This window comes from Oratosquilla oratoria, unplaced genomic scaffold (genome assembly GCF_046742065.1).
Source record: "Oratosquilla oratoria isolate Oo_2021 unplaced genomic scaffold, ASM4674206v1 SCAFFOLD269, whole genome shotgun sequence".
Lineage (NCBI taxonomy): Eukaryota > Metazoa > Arthropoda > Malacostraca > Stomatopoda > Squillidae > Oratosquilla > Oratosquilla oratoria.
In genome coordinates, this window is record NW_027467620.1 from 74,610 (window position 1) to 98,828 (window position 24,219).

The 24,219-nt window shown below is 41.0% G+C and overlaps 2 protein-coding genes across 2 annotated transcripts; both read left to right on the top strand.

Moving 5' to 3' along the window:
- The first annotated feature begins 2,076 nt into the window (after positions 1-2,076).
- On the top strand, positions 2,077-5,373 carry LOC143023005 (uncharacterized). Its single transcript, XM_076181444.1, has 8 exons — positions 2,077-2,214; positions 2,417-2,530; positions 2,654-2,803; positions 3,306-3,521; positions 3,621-3,862; positions 4,153-4,334; positions 4,491-4,654; positions 4,835-5,373. Exons 5-8 carry the CDS (start codon positions 3,836-3,838, stop codon positions 5,371-5,373), a joined length of 912 nt encoding a protein of 303 aa, XP_076037559.1. The 5' UTR covers positions 2,077-2,214; positions 2,417-2,530; positions 2,654-2,803; positions 3,306-3,521; positions 3,621-3,835.
- A 7,978-nt stretch (positions 5,374-13,351) lies between these two features.
- LOC143023004 (uncharacterized) lies at positions 13,352-20,940 on the top strand. Its single transcript, XM_076181443.1, has 4 exons — positions 13,352-13,733; positions 14,987-15,124; positions 15,640-15,765; positions 20,491-20,940. The coding sequence occupies exons 1-4, from the start codon at positions 13,686-13,688 to the stop codon at positions 20,686-20,688; spliced, it is 510 nt and encodes a 169-aa protein (XP_076037558.1). The 5' UTR covers positions 13,352-13,685; the 3' UTR covers positions 20,689-20,940.
- Positions 20,941-24,219: the final 3,279 nt, after the last annotated feature.

The window sequence follows — 24,219 nt, forward strand, 5'->3', positions numbered from 1 at the left end:
GTTGATTTAGTTAACTTCGCGGCTGATAAACTCACTGGTTCACTCTGTCACTAATTCTTCATTTGGTAAATCTAGTTTTATGGCATTTAGACGGTGTTTGTAGATTTAAACGGACATTACACCAAATATACTTAGGTCATGCGGTTGGTAACCTGTTCACTTCTAACAAAGATATAGTCAATAATCCCCAACTTCGGTGTAATGTGCGTACTAGATGCCAGCAGTTTCTCATAATTCTCTGTGTTCAAATAAGAAAAAAACGATTTGATTTGCGTAACAAACTTTGGTACACGGCCTCCTTCATTGCTCCAGATGAATTCTTAGATCCTAAATCCAGATCTGCCGGTCCCTCTTTTGGAAACATTATTACAATGATCCTGAGGCTATCTAGATGTGACCCTCAAGTGATTGATAATGAGTGGAGGAGCCTTGATTGTATTAAAATCCCTGATTAGATCAGAAACTCGAGATCTGATATTGTGAGTTTTTATTTGAAATTAAAAACATATGTCCACTGTGACGATACAAACAAATTTGGGAACATTGCCACATTAGCTCTATATATTCTCTCCTTACCAACCTCTAATGCTGATGCTGAGAGAACATTTTCCAAGCTGAATAATGTAATGACGAAAACCAGAAACTCCCTCTCATGTCAGTCAATCTCTTCATTGATATATATTTCAGAGGAAGTAAATATGATGGGTGGCTGTTATAAGTATAAGCCATCAGACTTTCTGTTAGAAATTGTAAAATAACCATGTTGTAATTTTGTACTTTTAAATGTTGTTATCATAGGCCTGTTGTTATAAACTTGTATGGTTAATTCCTATTGTTATAAACTTGTATGGTTAATTCCTATTGTTATAAACTTGTATGGTTAATTTTGGGGTAGAATTACAATGTACTCATTAAAATGCGTTATGAGATAATGAACTACTTCTATTGTATATCCACGAAACTATCAAATATGTTATTATAAACAACACCGTAAACAATCACGTTAATTCCTCTGCATTTAAGATATCCAACATTTCCTTAGTTACCCATGCAAACTGACAAAAAAAATGCATGACGTCATAGCTTACAACTGTGCACTGAGTGGTCCGACAACTTGACCAATCAGAGCAAAGCACGGATAGTCAAAACACGGAATTCTGGCAGCCCTGGTTCCTGTGCAAGATGGCGGCGAGCCGGCGACCATGCAGGCATTGTATTAATCCAGGTAGCACCCACTGCCCATGCTTCTCCGCTCAGCACTGACCTGTATCCGAAATATCAGTTAATAATGACAGATTAACACTGATTAAATAATTGTAGAAGATGTATAGCTTGTCATGTGTCTAATCATGGTATTTAAATCGAAAATATAATTACAACTGCCCACGATTACGTGACATTGTTGTTAGAATCATTTCGCGGATCGGTACTACTTTTCCTATGAAGCCTAGCGCGTAGACAGATGAGTAGCGAAGCTGACATCTGGCTGAGACAATGCCATGCAGGAGTCGTCTGCCATGCATGCCATGTCGGTTGTCCATTTCACCAACTTAATTGATCTTAGCCAGAGAATAAATTAAATGATTATGAGATAAGCACACAATCAAAGTTTGTCTCCTATATTGAAGAAAAGTCATTTGGATCTGATGGTAAGTTGTACGGGTGAATTTGTCTTTTTTGGATGTATGTAGTGTATGTACGTGTTGTATCATGATGGATGGGCTAGTAGGCCCTACTACTAAGCTAAGGCCTACTTTTTATTATTTTAGCCCCCCACCTAACCCTAAATAAAAAAATAAAAACATGAACATGATGAATAATCCTCCCACTAATTCTATCAAATTCATCACATAAATATAATAAATAGGCCCAATGATTATTAGGCCTATAGGCCCTATATTTATTATTATTATCATCATCATCATCATATAGGCCTAGTAATTAATATAATAATGGTGTGTATAATAATAAAAATAGGCTACATATCGCCTAATAAGGTCTAATCTGTGACTTCTTATTATATTATATTTCCTTCAGAATGGAAACCAAAACATGAAGACAGAATTTACTATAGCCGTCAAAATCAAGGGATCCCTATAGTTCAATATTTTACCATTCATTTTTGTGGGGAGAAAATTTCTTTCATGCCACAAGGGACCAGACCTGAAGACCACTCAAAAAAAGAAGTATGCAAAAGAACGGGATGATATTGCTGTAAGTCTTAAAATATTGAAGATTCAGAATTGATACTTGAAGTTTGCAACAAATTTAAACATCAAGTTTCAAACTCCAAAGAGGAGACTACTGCATCTGGCTATCATCGCTCATTTCGATATTTTCTCTACTGAGTATTACCTTGCAATGGGTGCAGCAGTTTAATAAAACATCCAAAATATTATGTCTTCTTGTATTTTAGAGAAGTGATCATCCACAGGCCTGTAAAAGGAGGAACCATATTCAACCTACTAAGAAAGTAAACTGTCCTGCCCAGATTTACATAATAGAGATAGCTCGATTTCCTGATTTTAAGGTATGTTAGTTGGTGGTAATATAGAAGTTATATTGCAAAGTATATTAGGCTCCCTACTGTTACTATTATCTAATCTCAATTAAATTTAAATTTTTCAACAAAACATTTTGAAAACTTTTTCAGATTGAAGAAAATGTAAAGCATCTGAGAGACAAGCAGTCAGAAAAATTGAAAAAAGCTCTTTTAGATGGTAAAGTGGTCAAATTTGAAAGGGTTTATATCATGAAGCTTCCTGCAGTGACTGAACACACAGGTCATCCTTTAGGAGGAGAGGTATGTACAGTATATGCTCCATATTTTATGTTTTATGAAATAAACTCTTTGGTAGAAAACTTAAAAGTACATTAATATTTTCATGATAAAGGATCTCAAAAGTTTTGGTAAGTGTATCTCTTAGTATAAATGTATGTCTAATCTAATCTAGTGGTTTTGGTAAATGCATCTTTTGTATGTACCTATTCCTCTGCACTCTGCTTAGAAAAAATTTCCTCTCAACATAACCTAGATTTCCACCATATATTCTTTCCAATAGCTAGATATTGTAAGTACCAGATAAATTGTAAGTATTCTCTAACACTACAACTGTATGTGCATGTAACTCTGTTGTAAAAGTATTGCTTTCTTAACCAAAATAGTAAACATAGAAATCTTGTCAATTTTTGGTGTTGGGTAGGTTTCCAATACACTTTCACTGTCTTTATATGTTATTAAATCTCTAGCCTCCCATTAGAAGAGAGGGTTGAATATTAGAATTTAGTTGAACCTTTCCATGTAGGTTGGAGGAATGATGTAGCCTGTGGATGAGAGAATTGTTGCCAGGGTTATTGAACTAACCAAATCTGGCATAAGGCGAGCAGGGACTATGAAGAGATTAGTCTATGAATATGTCAAAAATGACCTTTTTGGTGGAGAGGATATGCCATCAAGATCACGTAGATCCTAACTGATTTCAGTAATGAGGAAATTCATGCTGTTGAAAGTGTTTTCAAAGGCAAGTGACTGACATTGTTATGAATGAGATTTAGACTATTAACTTAACCTATTCAGAATCATGATTTTACATAGGTATTATTTCCACTTTCTTTTGTAGGTGTAAGAGTGTTTTTGTGTGACTTCCACTGTGAGAAGGCCTGGTTAGAATGGGTACGAAAGGAGTCTCATGGCGTTGCTCAGCACAAATCAACTGTACTTGCTCATCTATGGAGGATTGCTAACTCTTCTAGTGAAGCCTCATGCAAAAAGGCAGTGGATGCTCTCAAAGAAAGCTTGCCATGGAAAGAGTCAAAAGAACTTGGAAATTGGTTTATGACAAAATGGATGCCAGAAGCTAAGGTACATAGTGACTAATGAAAAAAGAAGATTTTAATAATAATTGCATAGAAATTGTAATGACCAATTCTTAAAATGTCTTTTCATGTACACCCACCACCACTGGTGGTGTACACATAGCCATCACCCTCTCTGTAGTCCATCCATCATCTGCATCATATGAACAAGCCACAGTTTCTCAGTAACTAATGGGACAGTTCCAATGAAACTTTGCAATTTGACCAAGGTGAAACCTTCCTTCTCGTTGTCCTTAATTTATTCTGAATTGCATTGCTATTTTTTTCTACTTATAGCGCTGGGTCAGTTACTTTAAGGAGGCCTCATTAAATATTGCTGTATATACTAACAATGGTGTGGAAAGGCAGAATGAGACTTTGAAGTACTCATATCTAGAAAAGTACAGCCGTAATGCCATATCTATATCTGAATTACTGACAGTTGTCATAAATTCATTTCTGCCAGATTCATACCACAGGTTAGTAGGCCTATAATAAATTGTTATATAATCAGTCCTGTCTTGGTCAGTTTATTGAATTCTTTCCTTTAAATGCCCACTTAGAGCATTTACCTTGATCAATAAGATATGTGTTCTGTGATTTATCCTTCAAATTCAAATTCTTTTTATTTTCAGGTACATTGAGTTGAATGTCAGAGCTTCAGAAGTATATAGAAAGTATAATACTCATCTACCACTATACCTTCGAAATAGGCCTAAGGATGTAGTGAATTTGATCAAGAGAAGACTTGATGAAGATTCTTCCAATGACTGTATAGCTCTTCTAGATGATAAAAAAGGTAAAATTTATTACATGTGTATGTCTTTTTTAATTTACCACATACTTCACTATATGATAATATACAATGTGTTTATGATCATGTCATACATGAATAGGATATTGTACATTTGAAATTTTCTTGAGAGAAATTACATGCCTGATCAAATTTAACTCTGGTATTCTGAATTTCTTTTAACAGGCATCTTTAAAGTGTTCAGCAGAATGGTACCAAGCTTGCATCACACTGTCACATTTGGTAAAGATGGGTCAGTCATGCCTTCCTGTACATGTTACTTCTGGAAAACTTCCAAGCTACCTTGTAAACACTTCTGTTCCATCTTTAAATCTCAGGACCTCTCTTGGTCATGGGATGATCTGAACAAGTCATACAGGTGTATGCCAATCCTTTCTTTGGACAAAACAATCATAGCAGCTGAAGGAGGGTGCTGTGATGACCCAGTGTCTTCTGATGGGGAAGCAGATTGTATAAATTTGGATGATTCCAGTATAGTTGTAGATGACCTGAAGGAAAGAAAGTCAAAAAGGAAGAGATGTATTGACAAATGTACTGGTGTTATTAAATCAATCCTTGATAAAGTGCACAATCTCAAAGAAATAGACTATTTAGATGAATTACACAAGGAGCTCTTATCTCTTGATTCTCAGATAGAATCAGTTACCAATGAAGGATGGCATAACAACATTAGTCACTCCAAAGAAAAGGAAAAAGGACAATGACCATGACGATTTTGCACCTCTTCCAAAACGTGGCTGTGGAAGGCCTAAGCAAAAATTCTCATCAAGATTTGGAAAGCATGCTGAAAATATGCGTAAACACTTCAATGTCAATGTTCCATTGGTGTCTGAGGTACCACCACGTCCCAAAAATCAATGTCCAGAAAATGTCATCAATCTTGATGCTGATGATTGATTGATTGATTGATTAATTAGAGTGGGCAAAAGCCCGGCACAGGGTCGTTAGACCATTCGTGCCATGGGATAAAATAGATAACGAGGTTAAAATATTAGATTCTAAAAATTAAAACAACTACAACGTTATTGTCTGACTAATTATTAAAATAATTACGAAATATATACGAAGCCTAGACATTAAGTAGCGAACTACAATAGAAGTAAGATTACCAATACATAGGTACGACACAGTTAAGATTAAATATAATAGAATAAATTAACGTCTTTTAAAAATCCTACAAGGGGTTGTATCATGGGTGTAGCACCAAGCATCTTACGGAGGTCAGGAGGGAGGCCCCATTTCCGCCGCCAAGGCTCGTAGTATCTGCACTCGAGCAGGAAATGACGAACGGAAAAGGGAGAGCCACACCTCTCGCAAGAAGGGGGAATCCGGGGAAGAGAGAATAAAAATTCGTGGGTTATCTTTGTATGTCCAATACGTAAACGGTTTAAAAGTTTCGGATAGAAACGGTTGTGGTGGGAAAGAAGTGGCCAGCGATCTGCAGAACATTTTATGCTCCGTAGCTTTTGGTTCGTTCTAATATTGTCCCAGGTGGTGTCAAACTTTCTACGCACGCGGGAGGAGATGGTAGTGCGGATGTCGGAAAAGGGAGAGTCCCCGCGCGATGGTAAGGGACGGGCCACCGCAGATTTGGCCGCTCTGTCCGCCTTCTCATTGCCAATGATACCAACGTGTCCAGGGGACCAGCAGAATCGGACAGTTTTTTCCCTGGCTGCTGTTCTCGTTAGCCACTCTTGGATCTCAGATATCACGGGGTGGGACGGAATAAAATTAGTAAGTGCTAAAATTGATGATTGAGAGTCGCTATAAATGGTAAAATCATTAAAATCTGAATTAAGAATAAAGTGCTTCAAAGCGAGTAAAATTGCGTAAAGTTCAGCCGTAAAGACAGATGAGGTGAAGGGTAATTTTGCCGTGAAAGTTTGAGACGATGTTACGGCTGCGCAGCCCACACCAGCGGGAGATTTTGATCCGTCAGTATAGACCGCGATGGAGTCGGCATGTGATTCTTTATGCTCCTCAAACGAGGCAGCAACGATGTAGGGCAGGTGTCCACTTTTTGATTGTTCCATGGGGCAGAACTCGGGAATGGGCTTGCACCAAGGTGGGGTATCAAAGTTTCTGGATTCGGACACCTTAAGGGGGCAGTCGCTTCCCTCCTCAAGTAGACGGAGCGCGCGTATGTGTGCTGGGACTGAAGCCGATCTTTTGGTGTTGTATGTATCCCCGAGTCTCACGTTATTAACCACGTCAAAAGATGGTATCTTTCTGAACGATTTGCACTTGAAGTAAAAGGAGAGTAAAAGTTGCTCCCTTCGGTTAGAGAGCGGCAAATCGCCAGAGAGGACGTAGAGGGATTCGACAGGAGAGGTACGGTAGGCACCAGTACACAGTCGCAAAGCCTGGTGGTGTACTGTATCGAGGGAGCGGAGGGACGTCGCACTTGCCGAGGAATAGATCTGGCACGCGTAATCCAGCCGTGATCTTATGAGGGCGTGGTATAATCTGAGGAGCGAAGGCTGGTCCGCTCCCCAGTCGCGTCCAGAAACCGTCTTTAAAATGTTGAGGGCGGAGAGGGAAGATTGTCTAAGATTGAGTATGTGGTTGTTCCAAGTAAGGTTTTGGTCAAAAATGACCCCAAGAAACTTAGTCGACTGCTCATAGGGTATTGGAATGCCTCCCAGAATAATATGTGGAGGAACTTTCTGGCGCGGTCGTTGTTGAGACTTGCAAAAGTGCATCGCCACCGTCTTCGATGAGGAGAATCGGCAGCCTCTGCGAGAGGCCCAGGAAGTAGCAGCATTTACACCGCTCTGAGTGCGTGTGATTGCTGTGAAAAGGTTTATGGAGGAGAAGTACAAAAGGAAGTCATCAGCGAAGAGTGAGCACTGGAGTGAAGTGTCTGCCTCAGCAACCGCCTGGACTATTCCATTGATGCTGACCAAGAACAAGGTGGGGCTGATGACGCTGCCTTGGGGGACACCTTGCTCCTGGGGTTTGGGCGACGAATATGCTCCACCGATCTTCACTTTCAGAGTCCTATCTGATATGAAAGCTCGAAGGAAGGAAAACATCCTACCCCTTACTCCCATCTCGAGGAGGTTCATCAAGATACCCCCTCTCCAAGTCGTGTCGTACGCCTTCTCCAGGTCGAAGAAGACGGCGATGGTATTCATGTTGCGCACTAGGGCGTCCTGCACGTGTGTCGAAAAACGGAGTAGAGGATCTAAGGTGGAGCGGTGTCGACGAAAGCCGAATTGGTAAGGGGTGAGGTGGTCTCTGCTCTCCAGGTAGTGGGTAAGTCGAAGGTTGACCATCCTCTCAAATATCTTGCATAATACACTCGTCAGGGCGATCGGCCGGTAACTAGAAGGGATCTGGTGATCCTTGCCTGGCTTGGCTATGGGGATGATCGTAGACAATCGCCAAGATAATGGTAAGAGACCAGAGTACCAAATCCTGTTATATATCGCCAGGAGGGTTATGAGAGTCTCCGAAGGAAGGTGTTTAATCATGTCCACACTAATCGTGTCGTCGCCTGGGCTAGTATTCGGCGTCTGGTCGATAGCATGCTTGAGTTCGCGGAGGGAGAAGGGCAGATTGTAAGTTTCAGTGTTGGTAGGAGCGTGGTCATCAGAATTCGTCACGTGATCCGATAGCTGGAGTTCTCGATGTAGGGCAGTAGAGCTGGAAATACGGGAGAAGTGTGTGGCGAGTTCCTCGGCCACCTCGCACGGGTCTGAGATAACGGTGTTATTTATAAGGAGGGACGGTTGAGGAGATGGTATGTACCTGCCGGAAAGCTTCTTCACTCGGTTCCAAACTGACGCCGAAGGCGTCGACGTTTTAATGGTCGATACGTAGTTCTGCCATGATATGCGCTTCGCCTCCTTCATATACTTTCGTTTGGTCGCAACCGCTTTCTGGTATACCATCTTATTGGTCTCCGTCGGAAGGCGACGGAAACGCCGGTAGCAGGAACGAGCGGTGTCACGAAGCTTCCGGCAGGTGTTGTCCCACCAGGGAACAGGTGGTCTACCAATCGGTGGGCGGCTAACCGGTATAGAACCGCCGGCGGCGTTAAGAATAATTGAGACGAATTGATTATAAGCTTGAATCGGGTCATCCACTCGCAAGTCACTTAGTTCGGAGCACAGCTCCCCAAAGAGTGGCCAATTTGCCGCTTTCAACTTCCACCTTTGGGGCTGGGAGATGGGGGGAGGAGAAACACGAGAGACTACTATCGGGTAGTGGTCGCTGCCGTGTAAATCCGCACACACCCTCCAGGAGAAGTCCACGAGGACCGCTGAAGTGCAGATTCCGAGGTCCAGGACAGAAGTAGTGTTGAGGAAGATGTTATGATAAGTCGGGTTTTCATCGTTAATGAGGGAGACCTCGTTCTCCTCTAAAAGTTTTTCAATGGCGCGGCCCTTCTCGTTACGGGAAGAGCTATGCCACAAAGGACTGTGTGCGTTCAGATCACCAAGAATGATAAATGGGGGTGGGAGTGCATCGACAAGTTCTTGGATGTCGGAAGCATTAACGCTAGAGCTTGGTGGTAGGTATAGGGAGCAGATTGTGTAGCTCTTGCTAAGGATGGCCCGTACAGCGGTCGCCTGGAGAGTTGTGCGCAAAGGGATGGTTGAATGTTGAACGCTTGCGTGGACGACTATTGCAGCACCGCCCCTGCTTGGAGAACCGGCTGCAGGAACGGTACCGTAGAACCTGTAGTTCATACCTAGATTATAGTGACTGGAGGGAAGCATAGTTTCTTGAAGACAGACAACTCCGGGGTTGTGTTCACGGAGGAGGTACTTCAATTCCTCCCCGTTCGCACGAAGACCAGGATGTTCCATTGAAGGAGTGTCGTGGGTGGTGAGAATTTGAAGAGTTAATTAGAGTGCCGCCCCCCGATGGGGGACGGCTTAAGTTGGCCATCATGGGGTTTACGAGATTCGCGTCCCATAGGAGTTTTTTGAGGTAAGGTCTTGGCTCTCTGGTCTCTTTCTTTCGGTCTTTGTTCTGGTGATTTAGAAGATGGATCGAGATTAGGTGGCGGTTGTTTCCTCGACGGATCTGGCGTGGTTTTGATAGGGTGAGGTTGTGTAAGCTTTTTATTGGATTTGGGGGACACTGAGGGAGGAGGCTGAAGGGAGGTGTTGGAGGGCGCGGTCTTGGATGGGCGGTCGTTCGAGTCGCCGTCGGGCAGGGGTCGTTTCTGGGGAAGCTTCTTGCCGGAAAGGGCAGGGTGATGTTTAGGTAACTGCGGGAATGATGGAAGGTCCAAGAGCGAAGTTGTGGAGTTGCTTGGGCTCTTCATCATAACGTCTTCGGTGTCAGGAATCTCCCCATCCTGCACAGACGACGGGGTGGAAATGGATGTCATCTGGGGGAAGTCACTCATTGATGAAGAGTTTGCGCTAGATTGCGCCAATGGGGGCTGAGAGCACGATTGTCCCGAAGTGGGGGGCTTTTTTTCAAAGGATGGTGTGGGCGATCTATAGACCTTAGTTGAAGATTTTGATGACTTGCTAGGCTTAGAGTTGTTCTGGGGCAATTGTGACTTACTGGCTTCAGGGCGCTTCTTCGGTGATCTATCAGAAGACATTACGGGTCGAGAAGAAGGATTAACTGGATCCAGAGTGCCAAGATTGGGTGTATTTGTCAGATGTGGAGGGGGAGAATCAAGTATGAGATTACTGTCGGTGACGCGAGATATGACACGTTGGGAGGTCGACTGGCGTGAAGATTGAGAGGATTGTGCGGGGACGGTTGCGGCGGATGATGTGGTATCCGGATGTGATGATGAGGGAAGGAGCGACGGGTTAGCCTTTACTGAAGCCTTCGTTGCCGATGCGTAAGACGTGGGGCGCTGACCCCCCCGTAGGATGGCTGCCGCACCGCGAAAGCTGGTTCGGTTATTGTACGCAGTTTCCGAGACCAGTCTTTGCCAGGAGTGTTCCTCACACTCCCTCGAGAATGTGCGGTGAGTGCCATTACAAGCAGCGCAGTTTGGCGCAAGATCGCAGCATTCACCCTCAGTGACGTGGGATGGTTTGGCGCAGTTGCGGCAGAGGGCAGGAGAACTACAGATCTTGGAGGAGTGACCGTACCGCAGGCAGCGGGTGCATGTCCTTGGCGATTGAACGTAGGACCTAACCGTACAGCGGTGGGGCCCAATCACGATCACGTCTGGGGGATTTGAGTCGGAGAACTTTAATATTATCAGCGGTGTTGGGACAAACTTTTGTTCTTCTGGGCTATACTTGGATACTACGTGGGCATCCAAGACGTTCTGGGGGCACATGTTAAGAAGGGTAGTGGTTGGAAGGCTACTAAGGGAAGAGTTAAAAATCTTACCCTTTGAGCCATTATAGTCATCATATGGAGAAATCTTGATGATTCCGCTGCCATAAAAATCTCCGGACGTACCCTGGAGCATAAATCCCTGGTGGGGTTTTACCTTCACTAGGTAGGTGTTGCGACCAAAGCGCGTGAAGGTTTCTGGAGTGAGTGGAGGGTTGGCGATCATTTTGTTGATCATATTAAATACTAGGACATCGTTACTGCCCTCCTCGACAGTCACTAGGTTATACACGGGTGCTAAAGCATAGGGATGGGGACGTTCAGGGAGCTCGGGAGTAAGGTATGTATCATTAGGGACGAAGTCATCGTCTTGTTCTTCTATATTTGATATTTTTAGGATGGAACATTTCAAGGTCGAATCCGCGATTTTATTACCATTGAGGGCAACGCTGGCTGCAATGCATTCTGATGGAGCTAAGAAACGCACATAAAAGTTGTTATAATTTGACTTAACACGAAGAGAAATACGTTCGATAGTACTGGAGGGGAGGGCGAGAGGTATGAAACTATCACCAAATATTGTAAGTGTCGTGTCTATTGTCCTGGAAAACTGATGATAGAGTGCAGCTCTTGTAAACAATGGTATCATAACAACTGTGTAAATCTGTCTGTGCATGATGTCAGGGAAATGTGCACAGATGACACTTACACTTGCCCTCAATGTAGGAATATTTGAGAATTGTGCTGCAAATAAAAATAAAGTGTTTTTACCAGTAGAGATTTTCCACCTACATGTATAGGCCTACATGAATTTTAATTGTGCTGCTGTAAATAAGAATAAGAGATTTTCCACATGTATTTTAATATTGTTCTGCTGTAAATAAAAATGAGACCATTTTTATATAAAAAAAAAATTCAAGTCTCTTGTCTTTTCCTATCAGTTCAAACTTTTTTAATGTAAAAAACGTCCACCCAGTACTAGTAATATATCTATATATTATATAATTCATCATTCCACGTGAAAAATGTTATAAAATTTTGATATTTCAATTTTCTTCCATAAAAGAAGTTTGAAGTCTTATATTGCGTTTTATTTGGGCCTCTGAATGTCTTGCATCACATCGGACATCGGAAACTTCTGAAAATACCCGACATTGCCCGAAGTGATAACAACACAAAAACGTGACGTCATCTACTAGCGAGTATGGAATCTAGACCTGACCTGTGATGTATGCCCCCCTCGTCTGTAGATGTGGAAGGAGAAGACAAGAACGGAAGGAGATCCTGATGGAGATCATCGAGACGGAAGTGAAGTACGGATGAGACCTCAAGGTTATTGTTGAGAAGTTCTTCAAGTAAGTATTGATAACTGACACTTCTATCCTTGATTTTTTTTTTCCATATGTGCGTCACTTGGAGTCTTAGATTTTATGGAGAGTAGAGGAAAGGAGAAATAATAGAAGTTGTAAATAGTAGATAGTTGAAGATCAGTGTTCTTTGTAGTGTGGAGATAAATCATAATCGTAAAATATTGCTTGGCTACTCTGATCCATAGGGGTGTAAAAAAAGCTCCCCTAGTGTATTGATTACGTAGGATTATGCAGTGAATACTCCATACAGGAAAGTATGGACTTTTTGTAACTTATACATATTTGGATAATGATTGTGCAAAATGTATGCACATATAATTATGCTTTGTGTGTGTACTCGTATGTGCACAATGCTTTGTACAATTGAACTCTTTTTTTCTGGTTAGGCCTATGGAGGTGGCAGGGCTCTTTACTCAGGACCAGCTGCGAAGTATATTTCTCAACATCGAGGAGCTGGTTGAACACAACCGTCAATTCACCCTTCAACTGCGAGATGCTCTCGAGATTACCCTGGATCAAGGAGATGAAGACTTAGTGACGGTGAACATCGCCAAGCTCTTCCTGCAGGCAGTTCCCATGCTACATGCCTTCGAGAACTACTGTGTCAGACAGGTAACGATGAGTGAAATGTATGTTCTGTGTTATCCACAGAAGCACATTTTGAGTGTGTCAGTACTCTTATGTGCATTTTGTGGACATGTTTGTAGCTACCTGTGCACTAGGTAGGGCAATAAAAGAATTAGTCAATCAATCAGTTTCCCCTGGTCTCTCTTGCAGAAGACCCACAACCATCAGCAGTGAAAGAACATAAAGTTATCTTATCACTTATGTGTGAACACTTAGTATATGTTGCAAACACACATATGCTGTCTCGGTTATCCTATATTACCACTTTGTTTATTTTGTTCTAACACCAGGTGATTTTATTATTATTACTCTTTCCTATATCCATCTTTGTTGTCTATATTTCTGTTCACTTCTCTTATCTTTTTTTTCATACCACAGCTTAACTTCTTAATACCTTTGATGTGTTGGCATACTTTAAATTCTTCTTTGGCTTATTCCAGTTTTATTCAGCTGAGAGGGAGACCTGAGCCAGTGTGGGGTCTCAGGACCCTACTTTGGCCACAGCCTGCCCTCCAGCTAATTAAAATCATCTGGTATTAGATAGAAGGAAACTTGAAAAGAGTACATTAGTACAACATAATGGGTTTAATCACTACAAAATTTTGGTCTTATGATTATTTTATTCTGTTCAGGTGTTTTAATTTTTGAATCACTAAATTATCTTTGGTGTTCTGCAGGGTGAGGCCTCACTGCTTCTTCAGGGCCTTGAAAAAGAAAGAGAGCTGCTGCGGATCTTCTTGAAAGTCTCCCAGATGGAAAATACTCTCTTGCGCCCTATGAATCTCCACTCTTTCCTCATGGTGGGTAGTGCTGTATATAATTCATAATGTATACTGATAATGATTGTTGTCTTGGGTTTTATTGATTGGTAATGGGCAGCTTTACAGCAGCTGTCAACAGTTCTTAGTCCATCCCATGGGATCTCTCTGAGAAGAAATAATAGACTGTTATTTGTGTTGTATTAGTGTGGAACTGTTTCTGTGTCCCTGGCTTATATGAGTAGGAAAAGGAGAGCATTTGTTGGTTGTCAGCTCTCCTTATGGTAAAAGTGGAGGAAATAAATCATTGTTTGTGCTAGTGATCACTGTAGGCAACTGTGGTGTGATCAGTAAGTATACTTGCCTGGCAGTTGGGAGATCCAGGGTTCGATTCACAGTTGGTGCCAACTTTGCAGTGATACTCCCTATTCAACAATGTTGATCAAGAGACTGAAGGTTCCAGTTCAGAAAATGGTTGTCAGCTACTTGTGGTTGTACCTCCAGATAGAGATTGAACTTGAGACAACAATTATTATTATTATGGTTATTATTGTTATTATCATTATTATTACTATTATCATTATTGTTTGAACAATCATACTTTGAAAAAAAATCATAGCCAAGTACCACTGACCAGGGCTGGATTTACATGTTGCGGGGCCCTGGGCTCTGCAAGTATGCAGGGCCTTGTCAGGTTCATCCCTCATTAGAATATTGTCCCAGTTTTCGTGGAACATGCTGTCAGCCACCTCGGAGTTTGTTTACAATCACAGTGCTGCTCAGTGCTTTGTCAGTCAGCTGATTACATGTTTTATCATGATACACCAAAAAAAGTGTTTATACTATTGTAATGGAGTTGGCGTGGGACCCCTAAATGCGCGAGGCCCTATTTACCCTGTCCTAAATCCAGCCATGCCACTGGCAGTCCATCACTCACCCTGCTTGCTGTGTCCCTACCATTCTTATTTACCCACACCTTTCAACAAAGTAAGATGCTTTGAAGAACATGCAATAATTGTATCTATGATGATGGCTACCATTCTGAAGGGGTCTCAATTAATCAAGACTCCATTCACTTAAGTTGCATAGATTTACCTTTCTTTAGCTCTGATGGAATTGACAAAAGACATAACTGTGTTAAAGGTGACAGGTTTCAGCTAATGTACTTGCACATGTCCATTGTATTTCCATCTTAATAAGCCAGACTCAAATAACATATAATGATATTTTGTGTCTATGTCTTAAGCATTGCATTCTTTATATCACATAGTAAATATTCTTTGTATAATGAACAGGTTCCAGTGCAGCGTGTGACCAAATACCCATTGTTGTTGGCACGTCTGTACAAAACCACACCACCTACACATCCTAGCCGTGAAGACTGCAGGAGAGCAAAGGATAAGATTGAGGTTCATCTTCAACACATGAACAATGTAAGTAATTCACTCTGTATAACTGAGTGGCTTACACACAATAAACGAGAACACTCTGCCTCCAGTAATGCCTTACATATTATACATTCCTAGTATCTTGTCCATTAATGGAAAGTCCCCTTCAACACACAAATAATGGTGGTTATCCAATCCAAACTCTTGACTTTCAAATAGTAAACTAGTGTTCTGCATCCACATGACTGTAGATAATTCTTCCTCAAGTAACCTCTCTTGTATCGTGACATCCTTCAATGATATTCAAAAAAGCATTCAGAAAAACTACTACCTTTTGTACATCCCTAGTATTTTTCCAATGTTCACTACTGTCTTTCCAATTCTGTTATCAAATTTCCTCCATTAAAGGCAATAATCATTGTTGCTATGACTCCCTTATCTTTGTCCACCATCCTAATCAAAACAGGATTCAGCATGAATCATGATTATCTAAAAAAATTATGTTTATCTTCTTCATTTCTGTATTGTTGAACAAATCTCATTAATATGATGCTGTTTAGTTGCAGGAAACAAAGGAGATTAGCCCAACGAAGTTATGGCGATGGATTTCGATGAGGGTGGGAAGCAGTACACCCTTGCGCCGTGTGCCATCTACCAACCACACAACTAATCTTAAGCTCCGCAAGGTCTGCACTTGACAGTTCTTTTGCTTCATGTTTAAACAATATTTTGAGTCTGAATGTTTGTGTAGAATTCAGTTCAGTTGCCATGAGTTTATACTGCTACTGTGAATGGGAATGAAAAGGGTAGTCAGCAGATGATGAGGAGGTGGGGATAAACCAGCTCAGGTTGTGAGACCCTGTTATGGAAGAGCTGCATATATATATATATATATATATATATATATATATATATATATATATATATATATATATATATATATATATATATATATATATATATATATACATACACATTGCTTTTGACTTGGCCAGTATGGCAGGAGTCAGGATGGCACTTCATCTAAGAGATGCTGAGGTGGAAAAGTGACTAAATGGGCTTTATTTGTTTATGTCGTGAATATGCTATTTATATCATATACAAAGTACAGTAAATACTTGATTGTAAATATAATTGCATCACTTCTGTTTTAGAACACAAAGCAAATGGCAAATTTATATAAACTATAGAAATGAGTATGTTAATGTGAGAAGAAAGGAAAAATGGAACCATGAGAAGGATATTATAGATAAATGCAAAGATCAACCCAAGCTATTCTATCGGTATGTGAATGGTAAACTTAAAACCAGACAGGAAATGGTGAAACTACGCCAAGGAAATATAGAATACACAGAAGAATTAGAGATGGCCGAAGTCATGAACAACCACTTTAAATCTGTCTTCACCAGAGAGAAAATACAAAATTGGGACACAGATAATAACAAGCAATCTCCCCACATGAGTGAGTTTACAACATCACAAAAAGAAATATCAGAACATCTATCAAAACTGGACGTCAGAAAATCACATGGCCCGGATGGTATTGCAAATTGGATTCTAAAGGAATGCAAAGAAGAACCAACGGACAAAATACACATCATAATAAATAACTCACTCAAAGAAGGAAAGATACCTAATGACTGGAAAAATGCTAACATTGTACCAATATATAAAGGGGAAACAAGGAAGAACCCACCAACTATAGGCCAGTATCACTAACAAGCACTATAGCCAAAATTTGTGAGAAAATCATCAAGAATAGATGGGTAAAACATCTGGAAGACAACAACATATTAAACCCAAGACAATTCGGATTCAGACAAGGAAGATCATGCACCACAAACTTAATATGCTTCTACTCAAGGCTAATAGACATGGTGCAAGAAAGAAATGGATGGGCTGATTGTGCATTCCTAGACTTGCAAAAAGTACCACACAAAGTACCACACAGAAAATTACTAAAATAACTGGAACACATAGGAGGAATACAAGGGAACCTACTAAAATGGATGGAGGACTTCCTGACTGGTAGAAAGATGAGAGTAGTGCTCAGAGAAAAATATTCAGATTGGAAAGAGGTGATCAGTGGAGTACTGCAAGGATCTGTACTGGCACCAATAATGTTTGCTATCTACATGAATGACATGGACGAGGACGTGAACTGTTACATGAGCTTCTTTGCTGACGACGCCAAACTGTTAAGGAAAGTAGAAACTGATAAGGACTGTGAAGCACTGCAAGAAGACCTGAATAGGGTATGGAACTGGAGTCAGAAATGGGAAGTGGACTTTAATACTAAGAAGTGTAGCATAATGGAGTTTGGAAAAAGCAAGAACAGAATATCAGGAAAATATACAATTGGAACTAAGGAAGTAAAGAAAGTAGGATCCGAAAAAGATTTGGGAGTACCGGTAATCATCACGAACGACTTGTCCTATGATAAACAGATTAACAAAATTGTCGGGGAGACTTACAACCTGCTAAGATCAATAAAAGTGGCATTTGCATACTTGGACGAAGACATGATAAAAAAAAATATTGGTTACATTGATAAGGCCTAGACTAGAGTATGCGGCGACATTGTGGTCCCCCAGTACCAAAAAGAATATAAAGAAAATAGAAAGAATCCAAAGAGCAGCTACAAAAATGGCACCTGCACTTGCAAACCTATCATATGAGGAGAGATTGGCTAAACTGGAGTTACCGACACTGGAGCAAAGAAGAGAGAGAGGTGACCTACTAACCATCTACAGAATCATGAAAGGCACAGATACTTGATAGAGAGGACTTACTTAACTGGGACAAGAGAAACACAAGAGGACATGGAAAGAAAATAAAAAAACATAGCTACAGAAGAGAACTGAAGAAAAACAGTTTTCCACATAGAGTTTTGGACACTTGGAACAAACTGGATAATGAAATAGTATGTGCAAAAACTATTCATGAGTTTAAAAGCAAACTAGACACTGCGAGATACAGTGGTGGGACACCACAAGCATAGCTCCCCTTCCCGCAAAATACAACTAGGTAAATTTGTTTGGCTGACAGTACATAAATAATTTGTAATGTCGAAATAAATATTGGGTGGGGACGAAGCCTTTATTAGTATGACGATTCGCTTGTTACATCTTTTTCAAGTACAGTACGCCCTCGTTATATGGTACATATACGTTCCAGAAAACCATACCGCAAATTGAAATTACCGTATACCGAACCCATTATAACATGTAATAATAGGATATGGCAGACGTACCTTCTCCTTGTTCTTTCCTCTTCAAAATATCTAGCAGATACCGTAACTGTGAATTTTTCTTAACGTAAATAGAATCGAGGGTAGTAATTACCAAATACCATAACTGTGAATTTACTGGATAAAGAATCACTGTATAAGGAGGACTCACTGTACATAGTTGAAATACACATGACTGAGATTAAACAAGAGGAATGGAGGGTATTGGGGGAAGGAGGGAGGAAGAGAGGAAGGGAGATAGGGAGGGGGGAGGTGGGTCACTGAATACTAGGAAAGATTAAAGAGAAGGTGGACCAAATTTCTGGGAACAGAAAAGGTTAAAGATAAGATGGAACAATTGGCTGGGTGAAGGACATTAGCTCACAACTGAGGAACAAAATGAAAAAGGATATGTTTCTCGATTGTGAGCTAATGTCCTTCACCCAGCCAATTGTTCCATCTTATCCTTAACCTTTCCTGTTCCCAGGCATTTGGTCCACCTTCTCTTTAGTTGACAAACTTAACTATCATCACGACACAGGGGAGACTGCAGATACAGCCCTATATCTGTAGCCCTATATTTGATGCCCAACTTCTCACTCCATGATATGGCTGGATTAGACACCGAATGATTCTATCCTTCTTGTAAGAAAGGCTTACAACAGGGTAGACAGAAAGGCACTATGGGAGGTACTGCAGATATATGGGATAGGAGGAAAGCTGTTAAGAGCAGTCAAGAGTTTTTATGAGAGTAGTAGAGCTTGCATTAGGATTAGAAATGTAGAGAGTGAATGGTTTGAGGTAAAGGTGAGACTTCGTCAGGGATGTGTTATGTTGCCCTGGCTGTTCAATCTTTATATAGATGGGGTGATGCAAGAGGTGAATGCAAGGGTAGTGGGTCAGGGGTTAGAGATAATTAAAGAAAACAGAGACAAGTTGGAGGTGAGCCAGTTGTTGTTTGCTGAAGACACTGCACTTGTAGCAGGATCAGAGGAGGGATTGAGGAAGTTAGTGACAGAGTTTCAGAAGGTGTGTGAAAGAAGGAAGCTGAAGATAAATGTGGGTAAAAGTAAGGTGATGAGATGTACAAGGGGAGAGAGTGACAGCAGGCTGGAAGTGAGCATTAAGGGTGAAAGACTGGAGGAAGTGGATAGTTTTAGATACTTGGGTGCGAATGTGACAGGAAAGGGAGGAGTGGGGGAAGAGGTAGAATGTAGATTGAGAGAAGCGAGTAAATGCCTTGGTGGATTAAAAAGTGTAATAAGGAATAGACATTGGGAATGGATGCTAAAAGGAGGTTATATGAAGGAGTGATTGTGCCAACAGCACTGTACAGGGCAGAAACATGGAACATGAAAGAAGAAGAGAGGAGTTTGAATGTGTTTGAGATGAAATGTCTGAGAAGTATGATGGGGGTTACTAGGCTAGAGTGAGAAATGAGGAGGTGAGGAGGAGAACAAGGGTGGAAAGAGAGCTGGGAGATAGGGTTGATGAAAGAGCATTAGGATAGTTTGGACACATGGAAAGAATGAGTGAAGAAAGATTAGCAAAAGAAGTGTGGAAGGAGTGAATATGAGGGGGCATCCAAGGATGAGATGGATGGATGGGGTGAAAGGGGTATTACAATGGAGAGGAATGTCTGTACGGGAAGGACGGGAGAGGACAGAAGATAGTGGTGAATGGAGAGGGCTTATGTATAGATGATGCTGTGATGCACGAGGGGGAGTGGGTGGGGGATGGGGGTGAGGAAGTATGTATGAGAGAAAATTTGACACAGCCCGAAGAGATTTCTCCCCATCTCCTTTTTTGCATAGGGGGATGGAGAGGGGGGGTCTCCAAATTTATGAAGCGGCCTTACTGTGGATGTGCTGTGTCTTGACAATGACACTGCTTCTGATTCAGGGCAGTGGACAGGATGCAGGGATGACCCGTAATCCAAGAGGTACCAAGATGGGAGGGAGGAGGGTGGAATATATAGGAAATGGAATGGGTGGGAGTGGTTTCTATGCCTTTTTTTTTTAGCTACCCACCATGTAGTGGGAAAAAGCCTTTGGTATTTGTATGTGTATGTAAGAAAACGTGTCCTATGCGTTGGCAGATATGGTGCTTAATTCATTTCCTAATCCTGAGTTGATATAGAAAACCAGTACTACATTATCAATTAATTATAATCTTTTGACAGGTGGCCCTTGAAGTTCTTGAATGGTCCTCAGAGGATGTGCAGTTCTCTCGCGAAGGGCGACTGTTGTGCCTATCTCCAGACTTCAACAACTGGACACGTCGAGGGCACTCCATCAAGATGATACCTGTTCATGTTGTACTAGTCACCCTGGGCAAGCTGAGAGGTTATGGTATTTCTTTAGCCCTTCCACAACAGTGATAGTAGAAAGTAGAGGTAGTGGAAGTTAAAAGTGATCATCATTATTGTTTAAGGGGAGAGTCTCCAATCATAAAAAAAAAGTTTGTGACTTTGATCAGTAGGGATGCCACTAAAGTTTCTAAACCACTGACTGCATAGAATTTAACTGGTGAGATTATTGTTATGTACATATCTGTCTGTTGAGGAAGGACGGGAGAGGACAGAAGACAAGGGTGAATGGAGAATGGTTGTATATGGATGATGTTGTAATTGCATGAGGTGGAATGGGCGGGAGGATGGGGGGTGAGGTAGTATGTGTGAGAAAAATTTGACACAGACCGAAGGGATTTCTCCCCGTCCTCTCCTTTTATGCAATGGGGGGACGGAGAGGGGGGAGGTCGCTGATTTAATGAAGCGGCCTTGCTGTGGATGTGCTGTGTCTTGCGACACTGCTTCTGACCCAGGGCAGTGGACAAGGTGTAGGGATGACCCGTCATCCAGGAGGTGCTCAGATAAGAGGGAGGGTGGAGGGGTGTGGAGTGTATTCAGCGATGGAAGGGGTGGGAATGATTTTATGCCTTTCCCTTTTTGGCTACCTCCCTTGTAAGGGGGAAAAAGCCTTGGTATATGTATGTACATATCTGCAAATTTTTACTATTTCTCTTGTTTTATGTCCCAGCAAACATGGGCATTACGGGCCAATTAAGGCAAACTTTGGGCTTAGTTCGGAAGGTTGGCAAGATGGTAACCTTATGTCAGACCAATTAATTCCTCACATCGGTAAAAGTTATCTGGATCCATGATGGTTCTTTGATATTGGGCCAATTTGTTTTAATAGCTTTTTCCGTTATCTGTTCTAATGCCGGGAGTTCTGTGTAGGGCCAATTTATTATAACATCATATTCCGTAATCCGTAATAATGCTGGGAGTTTTATGCAGGGCCGATTTACTTAAAATATTGTTTCCCGTAATCCGTGATAATACTGGGAGTTCTGTGTAGGACCAATTCACTATGACATCATATTCCATAATACGTAATGATATTGGGATTTTTATGTAGGCCAATTTATTTAGAATATTGTTTCCCGTAATTAATAACTCTGAGAGTTCTGTGTAGGGCCGATTTATTTTCATGTGTGTAAGGCCAGTTTACCTTTTAACATGACAATTTACATTTTAACATTATGTCAATTAATACCTATACTTTGGATACTGCATGAACAAGAGCTTTCATATCCCGACAGGGAACTATAGCAGCTGGCATAATATAGCAGGTATATTAATTGTTTTTTCAAACATCCCACCCTGACATAGAACGTACTGACAAGCCATGTTTCTGTTTCTGTTCCTGGAAAACATTCATTGAAGTAACTTTTCCATGCAGGTGTTGCGTGGTTATGTGGATGACATTGTATTATTTCTTGTCTATTTAAGTATCGTAAAAAAAAAAAAAAATAGTATTAATAATAATCCAGTTACCCTTACCTATAGTTTTACTTTTTTGTTAATAACAGGAGAAAATCTATTCAAATAACTGGTTATCTCATATCTACAATTGATAACATATGGATTTATAACACGTTACGTCTATGCCAAAAAGTATTGAAACCTTTGTTATGGTCATTTGTTTTGGTGCCAAACTTTACAGGAGTTGGCGTTGGTCTATTGCGGTAAGTGGAAAGTGTTGCGCATTTTTTCTCAAAATTTGGTGGTGACTGCCTTTACACTTGTACCATTTATACAAATTGCTGCAATGTCTTCCTCCTGGACTTTGCGTCGGAGACAGAAGTGAAAGTTTGAATCCTATTTGCAAGAAAATGTTGATGATGTTGCCGGCAGCATTGCCAGTACAAGCAAAGAGTTAATTCAACATCAGAGAAAGGACAAATGTAGTACCAGTTTAAATGATTGTGAGGTACAAGTAGGTGCATATCTATGCTCTGATGATACCAGCAGTAATAATGTAGACAATCCTTATGAGCTGCTGGCCAGTTATAGTAGTAGCGACCAATCAGAGACAGAGGAAAGTGAAATTGAAAATGCACAAATGGAAGTGTTGCCCTACAAATCTGTAGACACCAAAACCTTGGTTAAGAACTGGGCCATCAAACATCAGATTAAGCACTGTGCTCTAAGAGACCTTGTTAAAATTTTCAATTTGCAATTTGATGCAAATTTGCCTTCAGACCCTCGGACAATTTGTAAAACTCCGTCAGGTCTAACTGACCTGATAAAGAAAATCTGTGGGGGTATTTTCATTTTGGATTAAAGAACTCCCTCAAAGAGTTCCTTGAATCTATTCCTGATGCAGAGAGTAGATTCACAACAGTTTCCTTGAAAATAAATTGTGATGGAATTCCACTATGTAAGAGCAGTGGGAAGCAAATTTGGCCAATTTTATTTCGGTTTTCCACTGATAATGAAGCAATCATGTCAGAACCAGCACCAGTGGGCATATTTTTAGGGGTTTCTAAACGTAAAAATGTGCAAGAATATTTACAATCTTTTATTGAAGACATGCTTGAATTAGAGAGAGGATTTGATTTTAAGGGGTCAAAATTCACTGTATTTATCCAATCTTTTATCTGTGATGCCCCCGCTCACCAATTTCTAAAATGTATTAAATCACATTCAGGTTACAGTATTTGCGAGCGATGCCAACAACATGGTAATTATGCAGGTACAGTTACATTCCCTGAACTTGATGCTAATAAGAGAACTGATTCAAATTTTGCTTCTATGGAAGATAATAATCACCATCATAGTCGAAGTCCACTACTAGCACTTAATATTGGACTTGTTTGACAGTTTGTGCTGGACCCAATGCACCTTCTTTATTTGGGTGTCATGAGAAAATTGCTCAACCTTTGGCTAAAGGGACCTCTGTTTATGAGGATTGGCTCTCAGTGTAAAGAACAAATATCAGCACAACTGGAAGAACTTGCAAATTACATGCCCTGTGAATTTAACAGAAAACCAAGAAGTTTAGATGAAGTTGATAGATATAAAGCCACAGAATTCAGAGCCTTTCTTTAGTATACTAGACCAGTTTGTCTCCAGAAACGCATTGATGAGAATGTTTATAAAAATTTTCTTCTTTTGAATGTGAGCACATTTCTGCTTTCAGTACCCAGAGGTCCAGAAACTGTGGAAAAAGCACATAGATATTTGATTGCTTTTGTAAACCACTTAAAGATGTTTATGGTTCTAGGCATGTTGTGTACAACATTCATAATTTGTGTCATTTAACATACATACATACATATACCAAGGCTTCTTCCCCCTTACCAGGGAGGTAGCCAAAAAGGACAAGGCACAAAATCACTCCCACCCATTCCACCCCCGAAAACACTCCACACCCCTCCACCCTCCCTCCCATCTCAGCACCTCTTAGATGACGGGTCATCCCTGCACCCTGTCCATATAAAGGAGAGGACGGGGAGAAATCCCTTCGGGCTGCGTCAAAATTTTTGCTCACACACACTACCTCACCCCCCATTCCCCCGTCCATTCCACCTCATGCATCACAACATTTTCCATATACAACCTTCT